At 39.1% G+C, this 19194-nt stretch overlaps 1 protein-coding gene across 2 annotated transcripts; it reads right to left on the reverse strand.

The window, feature by feature from the left end:
* Window positions 1-7445: 7445 nt before the first annotated feature.
* Window positions 7446-18996, reverse strand: LOC146494268 (PHD and RING finger domain-containing protein 1-like). Of its 2 annotated transcripts, XM_085146617.1 has the most exons (7): window positions 18439-18996; window positions 17880-17963; window positions 17671-17804; window positions 17477-17568; window positions 16167-16366; window positions 12979-13069; window positions 7446-12894 (listed from the first exon to the last, which is right to left on the reverse strand). In XM_085146617.1, the coding sequence occupies exons 1-7, from the start codon at window positions 18604-18606 to the stop codon at window positions 12851-12853; spliced, it is 813 nt and encodes a 270-aa protein (XP_085002743.1). In that variant the 5' UTR covers window positions 18607-18996; the 3' UTR covers window positions 7446-12850. The 2 variants fall into 2 exon arrangements, with proteins under 2 accessions (XP_085002743.1, XP_085002744.1); XM_085146618.1 differs by lacking the exons at window positions 7446-12894; window positions 12979-13069 and adding an exon at window positions 13076-16072.
* Between the last annotated feature and the right edge of the window lie 198 nt (window positions 18997-19194).

Below are 19194 nucleotides of genomic sequence, written 5' to 3' on the forward strand. Positions count from 1 at the left end.
GAAAGAGCGCCTGTTTGGGATTTCTCTGCAGGTTTTCACTAAGCACCATTGTTCCTCCTATCCTGGCTTTAAAAAGGCTGCTGCTCAGGCCATGAATGGAGATGATCTCACTCTTGGGAAGAAATGGCATCATCTTTTAGCAGGAATGACAGAGACATCAGCCTTTGCAAAATATTTAATACTTTTATTGGCTGGTCTTCAAGCACTTTGGTTTAGAATGAAATACTACTGTATGCATTGCCATGAACTTCAGAACAGACATTTATATTCTCCAGATAAAGAATTCTACTGCTTTTGGCAGTCCACTGCCAATTCATGTGTTATAACCATGACATTAACATTTTTATTGATTGAGTGAATCACATGCATGAAGCCCCCCCCCCCCCATATATATATATATATATATATATATATATATATATATATATATATATATATATATATACACACATATATACATGATGGTCCTCTGACTTTCCAGCTAGAAGCATGTGTTTCCATTTATCTTGTGGAAAATCTGCTCTATAAAAACTATGTAACAATGTAACAATAGTCACATTCCCCACACTGACTGGTGACTCTTTGACTCTTTGTTTAGTAAGACAAGTAATTAATTGAATGAACTTTTACCTCAAATTTTTCTCATCATCGGACTGGTACGACGGTTTTAAAGATATTCGTGGTCATCTCAACAGGTGATCCAGGTGATATATATAAAAATATGTTGTTTTTTTTTGTCCCCCCTTTTTCTTTGCCCTTTTCTTTGCCCTTCATCACTATTCCTCTTCCCCGCTGTCTTTGTTTCCCTCCCACAGGGTTTAAAGGGTTTACAGAGGATCTGATGAAGAGAAAATGTAATATAGTAGTGACTGTCCCTTGTTGATGCCAGGTCAGAGGAGAATGGCCAGACTGCTTCAAGCTTCAAGGAAGGCAACATGCACTCAAATAACCACTTGTTGCATCCAAAGTATGCACAAGAGCATCTATGAACACACAACACATTGAACTTTGAGGCAGGTGAGCTATAGCAGAAGACTCCACCTGGTGCCACCTCAGGACAGGAAACTGAGGCTGCAGTTCACACAATCTCACTCTGCCTTGTTCAGGCTGCTGCTGGTGTAATCGTATGGGGAGTATTTTCTTGGCAAACTACCATCACATCATAGCTAAAATGCTATAGCCTATCTGGGTTGCTGACCATGTCCGTCCCTTTCTGACCACAATGTACCCATCTTCCATCTTCACACCATCCCCAAAAGCTCAAATCTTGAACATGACAATCTAATTATTTCTAATTCCAATTTCTAATTATTTCACAGGTTAAGAGTTTGACAAACAAAATGTCTGAAGAGTTGATAAAATATTATCTGTTCTTATTATTACAGCAATCTTATAGTCAAGTTGATTCATAGAAATTTAATTGATTTGAAAAAACTAATCAGGTTATACTTTACAGACTGTTTAAAAAAAAAGATGTAGTTACAGTTTCACGGTTGTGTATGTGTAAGTTTCTTTTGCCTTGTAAATTTTGAATTTTTACTTTTTATGTAAAACTTACTTCGTCCATCATGCTTATGAATATGATTATTGATTTTATCTTCTACTTCAGCTTGAGTAAAGAATATTTCATGGTTCACGAAAGTCCTCATCAACTTTGTCTCAGTTTTCTCAGTCCTTGCCTTACCCCCGAGCTCCTTTTACTAATCTGAGATCAAAGCACTCCCCTCCTTCTGAAGCTGTTGAGTCAGCAGTTGGCTGATCCCAAAATGCAGACTGCTGGAGAAACTTAACAGCAAACTTGGTAGCACACATATTTTCTAGACTGTTCTGGGTTTTATTATAACATCACACGATCTTGGTAGGTGATGCATATGAGCACAGGCTTTCCTTTGAAAGCGTTTGATGAAGTAATAAGTACAAATTTAGGAAAATATGCTTATTAAAGTTCTGTCCTAGCTGGATGAGAGGATATCCCTATTAAATGTTATTACATATTAAGTAATAGCAGCAGGTGCTTAGCCACAGCTCAGTTTCCTTAAGGTCAAACACAGAAAACAAACTGAGCACGTATGAGGGATTTTGTATGGGAATCAAAAATGCACCTAGATGGTAGCAGTTGGTTGGTTTCTCTCTTAGTGCCACCATGAAGTTCAGATTTTGTTAAGGTTCATTACTGAAATTAATTAAAATGTTCACGCTGCACCATTATTAGATTCAATTTTAAATTTGTTGTGTATTTTACAATAGCTTATACAATAAATTAAATAATGAACATGATGACCATGATAACTCAGACTCTAAGTTTTTATATTTACATTTTTTTAAAGCTTTTTCATATTTAGTACATACACCTTTGTGCAACCAAGTGCAACCACAATTGTGTGTTGCACTCGAGGCTACGTTATCTTCTTTGGTTTCTTAGTGTTTTAGCTCATTAGCTAGGTAGTATGAGTAAATGTACACCACTAAAGAATGTATTTATTTATTTATTTTGTTGTCCATTGGTAAAATATTTGATTAGGTACCCCAAAATTTCAACGTACTGAGAAGTAACTCAAAATTTAAAGATACATTGCAAGTTAAAATTTTGACATAAACTTGCAGAGATTTTGAGATTTTCAGTACCTTTTTTAAGTAGTAGAAACAAACTTCCATACATCTACTACCATCATCAAGACAAAATTATTTAGATTATCTATAGAATACTAACCTACATTGAACATTGTGACTACCTGCTAAATATTAACATGCTAGGACGTTTATGTTAGCAAACCATGTTTTCTAAGATATAACCTTGTATTGAAACAGTGGTTGGGAGACTAACTGTTTTCTATATCTTTACACTAAAGCTCAATGCCTATCAGTACTTAATTCTAATTTTAGATATTAAACAACTTAGACATCTTCTTATGGTGCAACCTCAAAATCAAAGGCTAATTTCGCATATGCTATTAACAAATGTATCCTCACTCACTGAACTTTGAGCACAGTGATATTATCTTAAATATTTATATATTGTTTTAGTTAGCATGCTAACTAGGTCTGAAGCCGTCCTAAATTAAAAATGAATTCATATTAAAGGGGAAAAAACTTGAATAGAAATCAGTAAAAGTGATAATGGCATGGTTTTCAGAACTGACAGTTTGCTAACCAAGCATGCTAACATTAGCTGACTTAGCACACCACTGTTTTATATAAATCTAGTGACTTCAGGTTCCAAAGAAACTCTAACATAGTGACTGTGCAGAAATGTTGCCTATGTCCCTGTTTTATATGGAGTTGAAGAATTTGTCATCATATTTTCTCATCATTATTTCTTTGTGCAATGCACCAGTACCACTGGCATCAAAGTAGGCCAAGAGCATGATGCTACTGCCACCATGTCTGACAGCTGGTAAAGTGTCCTTAGGTTTGAAACCTCCAACATTATTCCTCCAAGCATGCTTCTTGTCTGGGCCAGATAGCTCAGTCTTGTTCTCACTGTAAAGCTTGAAGGTACTTGGTGTTGATTTTGGCCTAACCTTTTGGTCAGACCTTGGTAAAGTGGTGACACATCTCAATGTTAGGATCTGCATGTGGCAGGTCGTGGTCTGTGGCGCCACTGTAGGGTGGCTGACACACCTGAGCGGCATCAACAATTACGCCTCACCTGCATTTAAGAAGATTGAACTGAGTCCTGTTGCTGTTGTTGTTGTTGGTGTGTGACTGACAGATGAAAAACTGTGGCCGAGTACTGTTGAAACAGCAACCGAAACAATGAAAACTTCTGACGATAACTGAATAAGCTATAATCTTATGAAACCTTCATAACCCAAAAAACAAGAGCAATAAAACCTCTAAAACCTTTAAAATAGGGCAAAGGCACCAAATTTTGCCCCGCAGTTGTCCAAGCTATTTTCATCAGATGTGACTCTCTTCATGTTTTTTTCTGTCCCACTGAAACTACATGGTTCTAACCATTATTTTCCACAGGTCTTGTTAGCCCCAGATAAAATGAGCAGGGACAACACCAGGATGCCCGCAGCAGTGAGCTTTCAATGGCTGTACCTTTATATTTTAATTAGAGTTATGAAAGTGGTATTGACCTTAATCCTTAAGTGCATTTTCCAAAATGTCAAACTCTTCTTTTATGATTTGGATGATGAGATTTATGGGCAGATTACAAGCCATCATATCAGTAGTAGACTCTTCATGTTTCATCTCCCGTTGCCAACTCGGTGTGGCATGTACCGGGAGCAGGGATGAGTCCTGCCTCTGTGCAGGGAGGCAGGGAGCCGTCGGCTCCCATTTTTGCTTCCATCGCAGACTCGCTCTTTGCAGACATAAGCACCGCTGCGGCATCTCCAGGAGAGACATGTGGGTCTCTGGGATGCTGACCTACTTTTTCTCCCCTTTTTTGGTCTGCTGGAGAGAGTCTCTCTGCTGAGCACACAGCTTGTAATACTACAGATGAGACATGTACAAATGCCGCATGGATGTTTTGTATTATGCATGCATATCTTCTCAGCGCACTTACTTAAAATTTTAAATTCATTTTAATCTTGCACTGGAAACGCTGTGCTCATACTAATTGCATACTGGCATGATGTATAATACAGTATTTGTGTGTTACTGTCATCTGGCTTCTTTATCCAGCGTAAAAACAAAGAGGTTAAAACTGAAATTTTGCAGTTTCATATTTTAGGCAAAATGTCGACATTTTCTTCAAATTAGACATAAAGATTGATAGTATGCTTACATTTGTATAGGAAAAAAAGCCAGAAAATACGATTAAAAAAGATCGGTGGCACTGGCTGCCCCTGAAATATTACCCAGAGAGCCAATCAGAGGCTGAATTGTAAAACATGTTATTATGGTGGTGAGTTCTGCTGTATTTTTGACCTTTCCGTAAGTCATCGTATGTAATGTGAATTATTGTGGCATTTTTTTTGTGTTGTCATCGGATGAGCACAGACTTGACAGGTGATTTCATATATACAGTTGTTATGTCCCAGTGAGCACTGAACTTACAGGGAAGGCAGATATGTGACATATGACCTTTGTGAGTTTGAGGTGCTCTTTGCCAGAAGCTGTTTACAGTCACTCTGAGATCACTGCTGACTTATTTAACAGTCCTGCCAATGCACATTAACCCGGGAACTTGACATCTCATCCCGAGTGCTTCTCTCTGTCACCTCCAGCTGTGAGACACCTCCCTGCATGTGTTCAAATCCATCGCTGTTGTTCAGGTAAAATAACATGGAAGATATTCTGAATTTGCTTTATATTTAGACTGTTCTCTATTAAGTTCACGATGACCTATAAATGTGGATAATTTACAACCCACTCAAGAATTATATTACAAATTTATGGACACGAACAAGACAAAGCCAAAGATTTGTCTACAACACTCTTCAATGCAGCACATTGGGCATATATAGATACTAAATATGAATAGATATAAAATACAATGAAGTCCAACAATGTTCAAGATAAACCCTGATTACATGGTGATGTTTCTGACTTTTTAATAAGTTCTGTCTAAAAATATAATATTATTATTTCAGTTTCTCTATAATTTTTGTTAATTTTATTCAGTCTACTGCTGTAATACTTAAAGGCTACTTTAAATTTAGTCTTATTCCTATTCACGTCATGGTCTACAGCTTTTGTTGGGTCATTTTGAGCTTTCTGTTGGGACTGCTTAGTTCATAGTTCTAGTTTCTATTCTCTAGACTCTGTTTAGATTTAACTTCATGCTACTTCTGTAAACCAGTTGTAGGGGGATGCGAATTAGTCACTTGATTCGTTGATGTTTCTTAACATACTCCAGAGAACATTAAAAATGAACTAAAGCTATCACAAGACCGATTAAAAAAATCGATAAGACTCTCTACATAAAAAGATGTTTATGAATTGTTTTAAAGTGGACATGAAACACTACATTACTAATCTCTGTCTCTCTTCCACAGCATGTCTTTATCCTGTCTTCCTTCTCTCTCCCCAAATGGTCAGGCAGATGGCCCCGCCCCTCTCTGAGCCTGGTTCTGCCGGAGGTTTCTTCCTGTTAAAAAGGAGTTTTTCCCTCCCACTGTCGCAAAAGTGCTTGCTCATTGGGGGTCATATGATTTTTGGGTTATTCTCTGTATGTATTATTGTAGGGTCTACCTTACAATACAAAGTGCCTTGAGGTGACTTTTGTTGTGATTTGGCGTTATAGGCAGGGGCGGCCATCTGCTGCGACCAGTTGGGGTGATATAACCAAAGTTCAAATGGGGTGGTACATTCCTGTAATACCAATATATATCATAAGATGGTGCAGTGAGTCAAAGTAACCTTTATTTAACCACATACATGATTAAGAGCAGTTTGGGTATAGGTTCAAAATTAAATATTAGAAGTTAAAAGAACAGCAGCAAACACCTGGAAACAGTTAAATACACCCACTGGTAAAACACTGCCTTCTGCTGGTGAAGGTTTGAGTGGCGTTTTGCAGAGGGCGATTACAAAAAGTACCTTTAAGAACATAGCATACTCAAAAACAGAGTTTCAGTGAGTAATTAGACGATTTGACCTTGGTTCTATTGCATGTTAATCATCTTAGGGTAAGCCTAATTGCTTAAGGAATCACAGGCTTTACAGTGCAAAGCCCTTTAGTTCTGCAGCTTTTCATCGTCTGCAGTCTGTTGTTTCTGTCAGTGATTCCCTGTGAGGGAGAGAGTGACAGGATATCATTACTAGAGGAGAAGGTGAGTGTTGGGTCAGGGATGGAACTTTAAACAAAGGAAAATACTCTTCAGGAAGTCTGTTTCACTGAGTCAGCTGGACTTAAGTCTGGTATTCCGAGCAATCCACATCATCACCACAAAGTATGAGGCCATCAGGGACTGGGTCATCCAGAGTCACACGGGTCAAACGCTGTCATATACGTCATCTCAGCAGAAAAGCTGACCTCTTTAGAAAAAATAATTATTGCACTAGAGCTTGGGTCACAAGGTAGCCATTTCATGTTTTCCCTGTGCCCATATGGTTCCTCTTCAGGTCTTCCTGTTTCCTACCACAATACAAAGACATGCAAATCATGTTAATAAGATGTGCGCATGCACAGTTATGTCTCTCTACGTTGGTCCTATGACGGGCCAACAATCTGTCCCTACACCTTACTTCACCCCAAAGCCAGCTGAGAGGCTCGTATACTCAACAGTCTTATTTTAAATCCAGAGGTGAACATTTTTCTTGTGCTAGACTTGTGTAGAATCATTGAATTAAAGCTAAAAGTCTACATTTCCACTAAGTCTTGATTGCTGAGATCCACTGTGGTGCTCTACAGAGGCAGTATTACAGAAATTATGTTATTAAAAGCCTCAAAGCCTAGCCGCTGTTTTAAAGTGTCCTTTTGATTTTGAATTGTTGTATGCCACTAAACTTTCTATCAACTTATTATCTTATTAAAATCAGAAATCCTATTGTTCAATCCCACAAACCGTATTAATATCACTGAGAGTTCTCTTGGCCCCTTGTCCACTAATGCAAAGCTCATTGCCAAAAACACAGGAGTTCAATTTGGTTAACTTTGAACCACAATAAATACATTAATAAAACCAATGTTTTCAAACTCAAAACTGGAGAAAGTCATTCCAACATTTATTTTCTCAAGACCTAATTACTGCAGCTCCCTCGTCTTTGGCATGAATGAAAAATCTCTCTCTCCTCCATCTGGGTCAGAAAGCAGCAGCTCAGCTGCAAACTGATTTTTGGAGACAGTGTCACATTTAGGCCCTTCTGGCAAAAGTCAAGAGCATGTTTTTGCTATCAGAGACCCTTCACTTTTAAACAAACTGCCTGAGGAGATTAGGCTTGGAAATTAAATAAACTCCTTTAAATCACTTCTTAAAACACATTTTTAAAGACTTGCTTTGATGTGGTTCCACATGTTTTACTTGGGAAGGGGATGAAGCAGCATGAAGCTCAGATAATGGACGAAGTGGACAGTTTTCAGTGATTTCAACAGTAGGTTTCAAGTTTCAGGTTCTGTTTTAAGTAGCAAATTTTAAAACAACAGACGTTAGACCAAATTGCTTTATAATTACACTCTCATGCAAACTAAAATGAGGAACAATAAATCCTTAAAATCTATTTAAAACTTCACACATTTCCAGGAATAAAGAAGTTCTTAATCTATAAAGAAGATTTAGAACCCCACAAGGTTGACCCTACAGTAATACATACAGGGAAAAACCTAAAAATCATATGACCCCCTATGAGCAAGCACTTTGGCAACAGTGGGAAGTAAAAACTCCCTTTTAACAGGAAGAAACCTCCGGCAGAACCAGGCTCAGGCAGGTGTGGGGCCATCTGCCACAACCTGTTGGGGTGAGAAAAGGAAGACAGGACTAAAGACATGCTGGCTTATCACAGCACACAGCTGCAACATGTACACAATGGTCTACAAAACATAATTAAATAGCACCATACCTCTGCTCAGGTGGTCAGTGCCTCACCTCATAAGAGCTGTAGTGGTTGTGACATCTCCTCCAGACCTCAAAAAGAGGAAACTGCATTTGTAGGTCATGACATCACTTCCAAACAGCTGCATAAGGTTGTGGATTTATCACCAAATACCTACGGTAGGTAGTGGCATCATCTCAAGACAAAGTGCTGTGTCAGTTTGGGCATCATCTCCAGACAGAGGCCACTGCTGCAAGAGATTATGGCATTTCCTCTAACAGAGGCAGCTGTGGTGGGTCATTGCATCACCTCCAAACACCAGTAGGTTGTGGTATTATCACCAAATAGCTGTGGCAGGTTGGGCATCAATTCTGGACAGAGGCAGCTGCAGCAACAGATCATGGCATCGCCCCAAACAACACTAGCTGGTCATGACATCTCCCTAAAACAGAGGCAGCTGCTGCGGGAGTTTGTGGTATCACTGCAAACAGCCAACGCAGGTCTTGGCATCATCCTCAAACCACAGCATGCACCAAAAATAATTGAGGGCTGTCCTCTAAGTGCCACAGTCAGCTGCCGCTGCCACGTTTTGACCCCAGCTTTGCTCCTGCAAAGCTCTGTGTTAGACAAACATACAACCCTGGTGGTCCCTCAAGGCAGTCAGATAGACGGCTCTCCAAGTCTCTAACTACATTTCCAGGGTTTGAATTGAGTTGCTGTGCAAAATACAGGAGGTTAAATATCTCCGGGCCTTGTTCACAAGTAAAGTGACATTGATGTGTGGATAGGTGCAGCGTCAGCAGTAAAGCGGAAGGCAAAGCTTTCCAGCTGCCGTCCTTGTTCCAACACTCATATAGTCACGAGCTTTGGGAGAAAGAATGCAGACGCCAAGCGCCAAAATAAGCTTCCTCTTCAGGGTGGCCCTAAGAGACTCTACGAGGAGCAGAGTTATTTCTCCTTTTTGCTGAACACTGTCAGTTCATGCCTCTTGGTTGCTTTCCATTGGAACTTGATCCTTCCAAATGGTCAGATACCTGCGGGTAGACCCAGAAGATAATGAAGAAATACTACATCTCCAAGGATGTCTTAGCCTAGATATTTAGAATAAAATGTATGAATATGGATTTGATGTTATGAGAGCTCCCCAACGAGGGAAGGTTATACAAACAAACAAAATGAGTGCTTTTCTGTGTACATTTTGTCTAACACACCTCATGACATCTCGGTCAGTATATTTTGCCCATTTCATCAGTTCTGCTCAGCAAACACGCCTGAACAATGTTTTTGTTTTTCCCTGCTTGTTGTTTTGGGGGGAAAGTAGGGCAAGAAATGCTGCAGGCTCATATAAGTCCCCGGCCTTTGAACACACACACTCACACACGCACGGATCAAACAAACACGGATACATGAGCTCTAATAACTTCACTCTGATATCGTCACAGTGGAATGAAGTAAAGGGATGGCTAAGCAGGTTATGTTAGTGGAATGATTTATTTTTTTCTTCCATCTCTGGGACTGTTTTCACGTATTCTGCTCTGAGGACATCAAAAGATGGATTTAATATCAAATGACCACATGGGTGTGAGTGTGTCTGCAAGATTTTGAGGAGACAGGGAGGCTGGTGTTGCTAGGTGATGGCTTGGCGCTACTGAGGGAGGCGGGATGAGACATGATCAGAGGAAATTCTTGCTATTGAAGTCTGAGGCTCTGACTCTCCAACACCTCTGCTGGCTGATGTGCCCATGAGGTGCTCTTAAGAGCAGACAAGATGCACTTTATTTATCCAAAAGTCAGGTAATTCCTTTGTCACAGCAGTTAAAAATGAACCATAATATGAATTTATATACAAATTTTGAGTAATAATAAATGAAAGAAAGAAAAAAAAAAACACAATTTATATAATGGCTTACTAAAGTTAGTGAAAACAAAATAGCAAATATAAAATGAAATTAAAATTGTGCTTTTTTTCAGGTCAATTAAGAAAAAAAACTAAACCTCGGACTTGTTGAATGATTTAAATTTACATACATTAGCTTTAAAACAGCCCTGAGTTCAGGTCTAAGACAAGTGGTTTCAGGTAATCAATCTAAGCCAGCTTTCCTCTGATTGGCTGTTCCTTGCAAACAGAAGGTTGGTACAAAAAGTGGGTGGAGCCTCTGTTTTCACAGTGAGAGCTGTGCGCCTTAAATGGAATCCGCTCTTAGTGATGTTCCACAGATCTAAGAGTAGGTTTAAAAGAAAAAAAGGACTAATGGCATTCATAAGTGCAAACTCACATACATCTATCATAAGATATAACAGTTCAAACACTGAGCTGCTATGTCTGCTCCCAGATTGACACTTTAATGTGAATTACAAATATTTTAGACTCCCAGAGACTGGCTTCAAAGTTTTTCAGTTCACAGAGTTGTTGCGTCAGACACATGAAACCTTCAGACACCACCACTGAAGGAGTCATGGAGATTACTTGTACACCCACTGACCTCGTATTTGCAATAAACAATATATGACAGGAAATAAGGAAAAGCATAATATTTCATCTTAAATCATTAAACCATTGTCTTTTGCTTGACATCGTGAGTCAAGCTCGACTATTGGGGACTAATTTATTTATTTAATTAGAGATTCACAGTGACCAGAAGAATCCCACTGACCTTTAATATCCCATGATTTCTCCTTCAGCACCATCATTAAGTGAACTGTCAGGACCACTACATAAAGGTTACCCTCTCAGTGAATTGTAATAATCTTGGGGTGTCATGTAACTTCATAACCACAAGGGGGCATTGTTGCCTCACTGCTGCTGTAAAACTGGTTTCCTTTGAGTTTAAAAGCTGGTGAAAGAAAAGTGAGGAAATATTTTATTTTTAGCATAACTGTGGGTTACATATTAATCCACGGGTGTGTTTGTAGAGTTCCAGCTATGTCTGGTATTTAACTCGGACTGATTAGGTCTTTAGAGAAGACACAGAGGCAAAGAGCTGATATCTGTTGGACTTTTTTGTAAACTTTACCTCAAAAGGTTTGCACAGTTTTTCTGTGGTTATGAAGTGCCCTGAAAAATATTTGCCCTCTTCCTGATTTCTTAGGGGATTTTTTTCACACATTTGTCACACTTCCATGTGCAGATCATCAAACAAAAGCTACCTGGTTGTATCTAAAAAAAGTAATTTTCTCCTAAATCTAATAATTTGTCGCCACTCTTGTAACAAGAACTGCCGTCCTGAAGCCATGAAACAACCCCAGACCATCACACTACACATGTTTGACTGTTGCTATGACATTTTTATTAAATCATGTGTTAGTGTTAACTTTTGTCAGTCCACAGAATATTTTCCCATGTCTTGGGAATCACCAGGATGTTTTTTGGCATACGATGAGCCTTTATGCTCTTTTTGATCAGCAGTAATTTTCACTACTCTCCTATGGATGGCATTTTTGTTCAGCAGCTTTCTTATTGTTGAATAATGAACTTGGAGCGAGGTCTGCAGTTAAAACAAAACCAAAAAACAATAGATAATGAAAAACGTTTATTGAAAGTTTGGGGGTTTTAAAAAACTGTATAGAAAACAGCTTCCCTGAAAGTTGAACCACCTGGGCTGTACCAAAACTGTAGCCTCTTGCACTTAGCTCAGCAAATACAATGCTGCCACCTTGTGGTCACTTGTAGCACCTGGGTCTTTAATGGCGATATCCACACTCTGGATCCAGACTATTCTAGATTTTGAGAAACGTCTTCAGGACCTGAAGCTGTGTGATCGATGTGATGTTAAGACTGAGGCTCTTTCTTCATTTCACAGCGTTAAGCTGTATTTGTGGTAAACCATGACTGAAGAAGATAACAGCTTCAAATGTTTTAAGTTCTCAAACAGATCAAACAGGATTCTAGTGCTTGTTTTTGTTTCTTCACATGTGAGGTATCAATTCATTTCTTCAAGGGAGCACAATTAGGGCCTAACTGTAACATCTACTCTTTACTTGTAGCAGTTTATAAAAAGATGAAATTAATATCGAGCAGAAATGATTTCAGCTCATTGGTGCAACCCTCCACAAAAATCCTAGTTTGTTACGTAGCAATTTGGGTGGATGGAATTGCCCACCCCTGCTCTAGATCATAGACTGGTGCAGTATTGCTATTTAAACTATGACATATCCCACGATCTAGCTACTCAGAGTTTGTCGTAGAGCTAGAGATAAATTATACAGATTTGAACATTAGATTGTGACACTTAGAGAGGGTATAAAACAGATATGGTCTTGAAGCATTCATGTGGTTCTTTCCTGTACTTGGAAAATTACGAGGGGTCACAAATACAGTATTCATAGTATGAATTTTGCACAACCTCATTACTGTACTAAAAGCTGATTCTGATCAGGTGAGACGGACCGACTTTTCTTCTTTCACTTGTCAGCAATGCAGAGTTTAGGCTGCACGTTTCCTCCTCCCCCTCTTTCTGCTCTTTATCTCTGAAACATACATTCGCACGCGTTATACAAGCAAATGTGAAACTGTGAGTCTTCGTATCTCAGTACTGACAGTTGTTTACTTACTGACTGAAGTATGGCTGCTTTCACTCTGATTATGAGCTTTATCAGTTGGAACTGGAGGCTTTGATGCCCTCAGCAGATATTTTGGTACATGCTGAAAAATAAGAAACATTTACACAGAGTTCAAGAACAGCTTCATGGGAAGATTAATTTATGGTGTGGCAACTTATAATTACATGAATGCAGTTTGACATCCTCCTCTCTGATGCATGACTGTTTATAACAATGTCTTAATTGAAGTCATGCACCATGAAATGTTTTATAGCACATTAATTCTTTGTAATTTTTTTTCTTTTGCATATGAAATGTGCAAAAGATGGATAGTGGATATACTGGACAAAGGATGTTGACTATGGAGCAGCCAGGAAAGAAAAGAAGCTTCATGGATGTAGTGACAACAGACATGCAGATGATCTGCTGTGAAGATGCCAAAGCGGCGCAGCTGAGAGAAGAAGAGACAAAATAAAAATGGAGAGAAAAAATGGAGACAATCCCACGCAGTAAACAGTCAGGCCAGCTGGGAGTGAAATCGTGGACTCGCTGCCGAGGCCGATCGAGTTACCCAAGCAGAATAATCTTTGGTATTTTGTATTGTTTTAGTTTGTTTTATGGTTTTAAGATATGTGACAAAAAAGATATGGAAACAATTAAGCTCAATTTCAGCTCCACATGTTTTTCCTCTACTTTAGTCCAAGGATCACAGTGCACAAACTTATTTATGATGTCCTGAGCCTCAGTTCATCCTTTGCCTAAAAAAGCGGTTTTAGCTCCTCCCACTTTAAGGCCAACCTCTCTTTAAGCCAGATTTCTTGTGATTGGCTGTCAACAGAAGGTTTTAACAGCAGGGTGACGGGGGCTTTTTCAGAACATGTAGAGCAGTCTGAAGCTGGGGCTCGGCTGACTTAACCAGCTTGACTTGGGGAACCTACTTACTAGTTACTGTTGGGAAAACCCACAAATAGTGTCACGCAAAAGTTAGTGAGAGGAGGAAAAGTGCACCCGATAGCTGACATATTTACTCTCCTCTAAGCCCATTCAAAGTTGAATCAGAGTCCTCAGCCTGCCCACAGACGACGACAATGAGCTTGTCCTCCATGTCTGATTGCTGGAATCCTGTTTTCAGCCTTTATTTGTTGAATTCATACTGAATTATGTCGCTGCAATGACTACGTCTGCTTTTTCCTTGGTTTTTTATATTACTTTTTGCTTGCTGATATTGCAGAGACTAAATCCTACACCAATACCAGATCTCAGTTTTTCTAAAACTGAGTAAGTGCATCAGCAATAAAATTAATTGGCAGTATTTAGAAGTACTGTAGCATATAACATGAGGCTGGGAATTACCAAGGAGGGCAGCAAGAACATCAGCAGGTGCATGGGCGGATGTGATCAAAGGTTTCCAGTCAGAGGGTAGGTAAGCAGGACTTTTATAGATACTTGCAAATTTGTGATTATTTCTATAAAAAGGTTCAAGGCCTCAGCCCAAAAGAGAAGAATTCATCACACAGATATTCGCTGACGCATATACTTCTGGGTCTACTAAACCTACAAGGAAACTGTACCATAGCATCACATCACTGAACAACTACACTGCAAACTGTGAAACAATGATGTGAGAAAGACATAAATGGTAAATGGATTGGTTCTTATACAGCGCCTTTCTACTCTAAGCTGGCAGCAAGCAAAAACAAAGGAAAACATTAAACTGCACGTACAGTTGTGAACCGCACTGCTAAACTGTGCCTTACAGTACTCTTATCTTTGCACATTTTTTTTTATTTTCTTTTGCAAGTCAGGGGCTGCCAAAGTCATTTCGTTTTGTTTTTTCAAAGCAAATTGTCAGTACAAATTCTGAATCTGCATCTCCATACCCTGAAACAGTTAACATATTCTATACATCTCAACAAAAGCATATTTTCCATTTAAATATGCAGAAGTTTTCCCCCTTCTCCTTTTAGAATGCATAATCTTGTATTGACTCATGCTGTTGTTCTGTTTCTTAATTTGTTTTTGTTTTTTGTTTTTTTTGCATTGTAGAAAAAGCAATTTGCAGGACTCTGAAGCTTGAACTTTTGGGATATAAGGCATATTCGTACATACTATTGTAAATGAGTATCCAGTATTCCAACAATATCTTTTTTTTTTTTTAAATAGGAACAAAATAAGGAAAATAATGATAGTTCCTTCCTCTAAACTTTTGTTTAGATGGGACAGCAGCAGCTGCCCTGTTCTTCACCAACAGGCCTACTATAGACGTGTGTGCAGATGCTTGACAGGTGGAAACATCTTCGTGCACCAACATTAGTGGCATATCTTCAGGAAAAAAAACAGTGAGCAGAGTAGAAAGTGTGGTTAAACACCGCTGCGCTGCTCATACAGTAACAAGTATGCACTGCACGATTGTTAACATCAGAGAAACCACGATCGAGGTCTTCTCTTCCTGAGTTTTTAACACCTGGTAACTTAAGTTAAGTAAGCATCCTTTGCTCTTACTTTTATTTTGGAGTCCTTCAACTTTACAACAAACCATCCACAGACACACAAAGAAAACCTAAACATCACATTAAACAGGGTCTAGGTGCTAGATTTGTGTGCATCTGTACATCCTGTTTTAAGGGTCACATGCTTCAGATATGAAGTCCTTATTTAAAGTGCACTGTTATTAAATAACTGTGATGAACTGCTTGTGAGACAACAGCTTAAGTCCTAACGAGGACTTCAATTATCTGAATCTTTTTCCTCAGTGTTTATAGGATGAATGTCGTTCTCTTCACTGTAATAGTGACAGAAAATGTGCTTCATTTGTGCAGCGAAACTATAGGGGACAATGGAAACGAAATATATTCAGCTCAATTTAAAAGATGCCTATGTCTTTACTTTTTTAGAAAAATGATTCTTATCTTTGCAATACACGATATTTACTATTTAGCTTGTAATTTGCATTAAGCCTCAATCACACAGGTCTAGGAACCAGTTGGTGACCCTTGGCAATCGGTTTCTCCTGTTGCCAGGGAAAATATGCATTCCCTGATTAGCTGGTGAATGGTTGCTGGAGGTTGCTGGTAGTTGCTGGGTAAAACTGGCTGCAAAGAGAGTGCTGCAGCAAAAAATGAAAAATTGTGTTTTTCCCAATTCCACAATAACAACAACAGTTCTTTGAATAGAAGCAGTCTGCGTAATACTGAACCCACCCAGGAGGTTTGTGGTCCATAGCTTGGCCTGCTGCCGCCTCTGTTCTGGATTCTTGCGCTGCGTCGCCGTTCGGTGGAGCTGCTGGGCCGATTTGTGGAGGAGGGCCGAAGACGACTGCTGGTAGAGGGAATTTCTTCCACTTCAGCCAGGAGATCTGTAAGTTCTCCATCACTGATCTCCTCCTCTGTCGGGGAGCTTTCTGTACAGCAACAAGTTCACAGAAATAAATGCGCTTTTAAAAAAAAAAGGAAACACTGAAACACTTTAACCTTGTTAAGAAAAGTGGTATATAAATAAAGTATTTATATACTTTATTTATACTTAAATAAAGTAAGTACACCCACGTCATGTGATCATGCCTGAGTTTTTGGTGCATTACATTGTACTTACAACAGGTGTCTTACCTGCTGTTTCTGGGTATGACTGGTCGCTGTTTTTTTGGCAGGAATGATACATCGTTTAGCCACAGTTCAGTTGTGTGTATGCAATCTGCTAATGGCCAAAGCAATTGCAAGGGGTTTTTGGTGCAGCACCGTATACATTTTTGGGATTAATTTCACTTATCAACAGCTTAAACCTCCAGCAACAAGCAAGTTGGGTAATTTTCTCCTGGTGACTGGTGCTTCCTGAGTGTGGCCTTTCTGAGATACCTGTCCAGATCTGATTTCAAACTGACAGCTGTTGATATTAACAGCATCATAAACATAATGCACTGATGTACATTTTTGCCCTCTTGAGAGGAAAAACTAGCATTTCTTATTACTGACACTGACCTTTGCTGCTCTTCTCTTCTGTTGCTGATTTTGTTTGCTATTGATAGGGCTGTGCGACATGACCAATGCACAAAACCATACAGTGTGTGTTTGGTGATCATTTTCTCCTGCTCTGTAGAGAGGAGTGCGTGTCTCTTTAATTTAACCATTCTGCCTCGCTGTGTCCTTTTTTCAACCTGGACACCTTTTGTTAGTCTCCTTCATCCCCTGGACCTTTTTAGGGGAACGTAACACATATATTTATAAATATATGTTGTAATGGCTGCTATCTCGTTATCTTCCTGAGTCTTTATTAAATGGCGTGCCGCTGGGAAAAGCCTGCTCTGACATTTCTGAGTTTTATTTTGAGCACAAAATAAACGACAGAGTGAAAAGATAAGCATTTTAATATTGTTAGTCGATATATTTCATCACATTGCACAGGCCTAGTTATTGGTTTAAACTTAGTAAAAATGTCATGTAAGTGCATATAAGGAACATAACATTTTTAATGGCTCATTATTCTAGCCACGAACCTTTAACTACACACTTTTTACCTGTAACATGAGGAGTCACCGCACACTCGGGACAAACCCAGTCACCTTCAGGTCTCGTGTTTAAAGTTGGTCTCAAGCAGTGCATATGATAACTGGAAAGAAAAAAATGTAGTTCTGTACATATGAGCACCAGCTGGGACACATGCAAAACACGAGTGGCGCTATTCAAAAAGCATCACAGGGTGGAATCATACCCTGAATCACAGAGTATGCACACCAGAAGCCGGTGCCTCCGGTCTCCACGACCACATTCCTCACAGATAACCGCAGCACTGCTCCCCTCCTCTTCATCACCACCATCTTCATTTTTTCGTACGCTCACTTTGATCTGGGGAAGCACAAATACCTCAGCCCACTGTTCACATATATAATGCTGGATTTCCATATGCCACCTCCATCAAACCTTCTTTTGAACGTCGTCTCCAGGGCTCCGTCTCTGGTAGATTAAGGTAAAACTGATGCGATCCACTGGGCAAGTGTTAGCCGTCTGAAAATCAATAGAAAGAAAGTAAATCTGTGAACACAGCAGTGTCTTAAAATTTCATTCACATATGTTTGTAACTACTCACTCACTATCACTTTAATCCATTATCAGGGCTGGCTATAATATGTCAAGAAAACAGTGGAAAAAACACAATTCTCAACACATTACATTACTTATATTTGGCCAACAGCATAGAACTTAATTTACAACAATTTGCAAAAATTATTTTATCAATAAAAAAAATAAATCAAATCTAAAATTCTCACCTTTAAACTGTTAAAATGATTAACTGCATTAATATTAAGTTCAGTCTGTGTCAGAAGAAGCCTTTTTGTTTATACTGTTTTTATGCTGCACATGCACCCTTTTACCCAAGCGAAATTTCCTATTTTCCATCAAATGAGCTGGTGTGGCTCTTAAAGAATGTTAAACAACATTTACGACTTTAAAGTATCTCTGAAAGGTGAGGCGAGTTTACCTGGGACCACTGGAGAATACACTCAAGGCAAAAGACGTGCTGGCAGTTCTCCAGAGAGCCCACAGTCTGCTTCTCAAAGGGATTCAGGCAAATGTAGCATTTCACTGAATCACACATCAAATCTTCGCTCTCTGCACCAGCTGTATTCAACACAGGGGATCTATCCATCTGTTTGTATCAGTTGAAACCTTTACTATGATATAAAATCAATATGACTGATGTCCGCAATACCTTACTGCCTACACACCGTTAAAACGGAACAGTTATAACCAAACTCCATTTCAGTGGTTTCTTACAAAGAGTCACAGATCGACCACAACAGCAGGTCAGCTAGCATTAGCCGCTACTATCATTTCCTGCTGCCGCGTTAATATAAACATATATCAAAATATGTGTAGCCTCATTATTAAGTGATTCGATCTTTACTTAACTTGTGTGACAGGATATCAATTATATTTAGCCCGTAAAATTAAATCTGTAGCTTCTTTACTACTGAACTATTTTCATGTTCCCCGCTACCCGTGAAAACATCCGGTCCTGTTCTTTCAGAATAAGAGCGGTTAATCGCGCTTGGTCTCTTTTACTTCCTGTAGTAAAGAGATGGTTATCTTAGAAACCAACGTTTACAAAATAAAAAAAATAGTAATTGAAAAAACCGGAATGATCAGTGATTGCCCCTCTGAAGTTTGAAACATATAGAAAATATTGTGTTATATTCTGAATCCCTACTGATTCAATTGACCCTGCAGAAACATA

The sequence above is a fragment of the Neolamprologus multifasciatus genome, chromosome 20 (genome assembly GCF_963576455.1).
Source record: "Neolamprologus multifasciatus chromosome 20, fNeoMul1.2, whole genome shotgun sequence".
Classification (NCBI taxonomy): domain Eukaryota; kingdom Metazoa; phylum Chordata; class Actinopteri; order Cichliformes; family Cichlidae; genus Neolamprologus; species Neolamprologus multifasciatus.

Excerpts from the sequence above, each read along its gene's own strand:
- LOC146494268 (XM_085146617.1), bottom strand. The coding sequence starts at position 18,606 with ATGGATAGATCCCCTGTGTTGAATACAGCTGGTGCAGAGAGCGAAGAT. Across the intron at positions 17,964-18,438 it reads GTATTCTCCAGTGGTCCCAG|ACGGCTAACACTTGCCCAGT; the intron begins GTAAACTCGCCT and ends ATTGATTTTCAG. Across the intron at positions 13,070-16,166 it reads ATGGACCACAAACCTCCTGG|CATGTACCAAAATATCTGCT; the intron begins GTGGGTTCAGTA and ends CTTATTTTTCAG.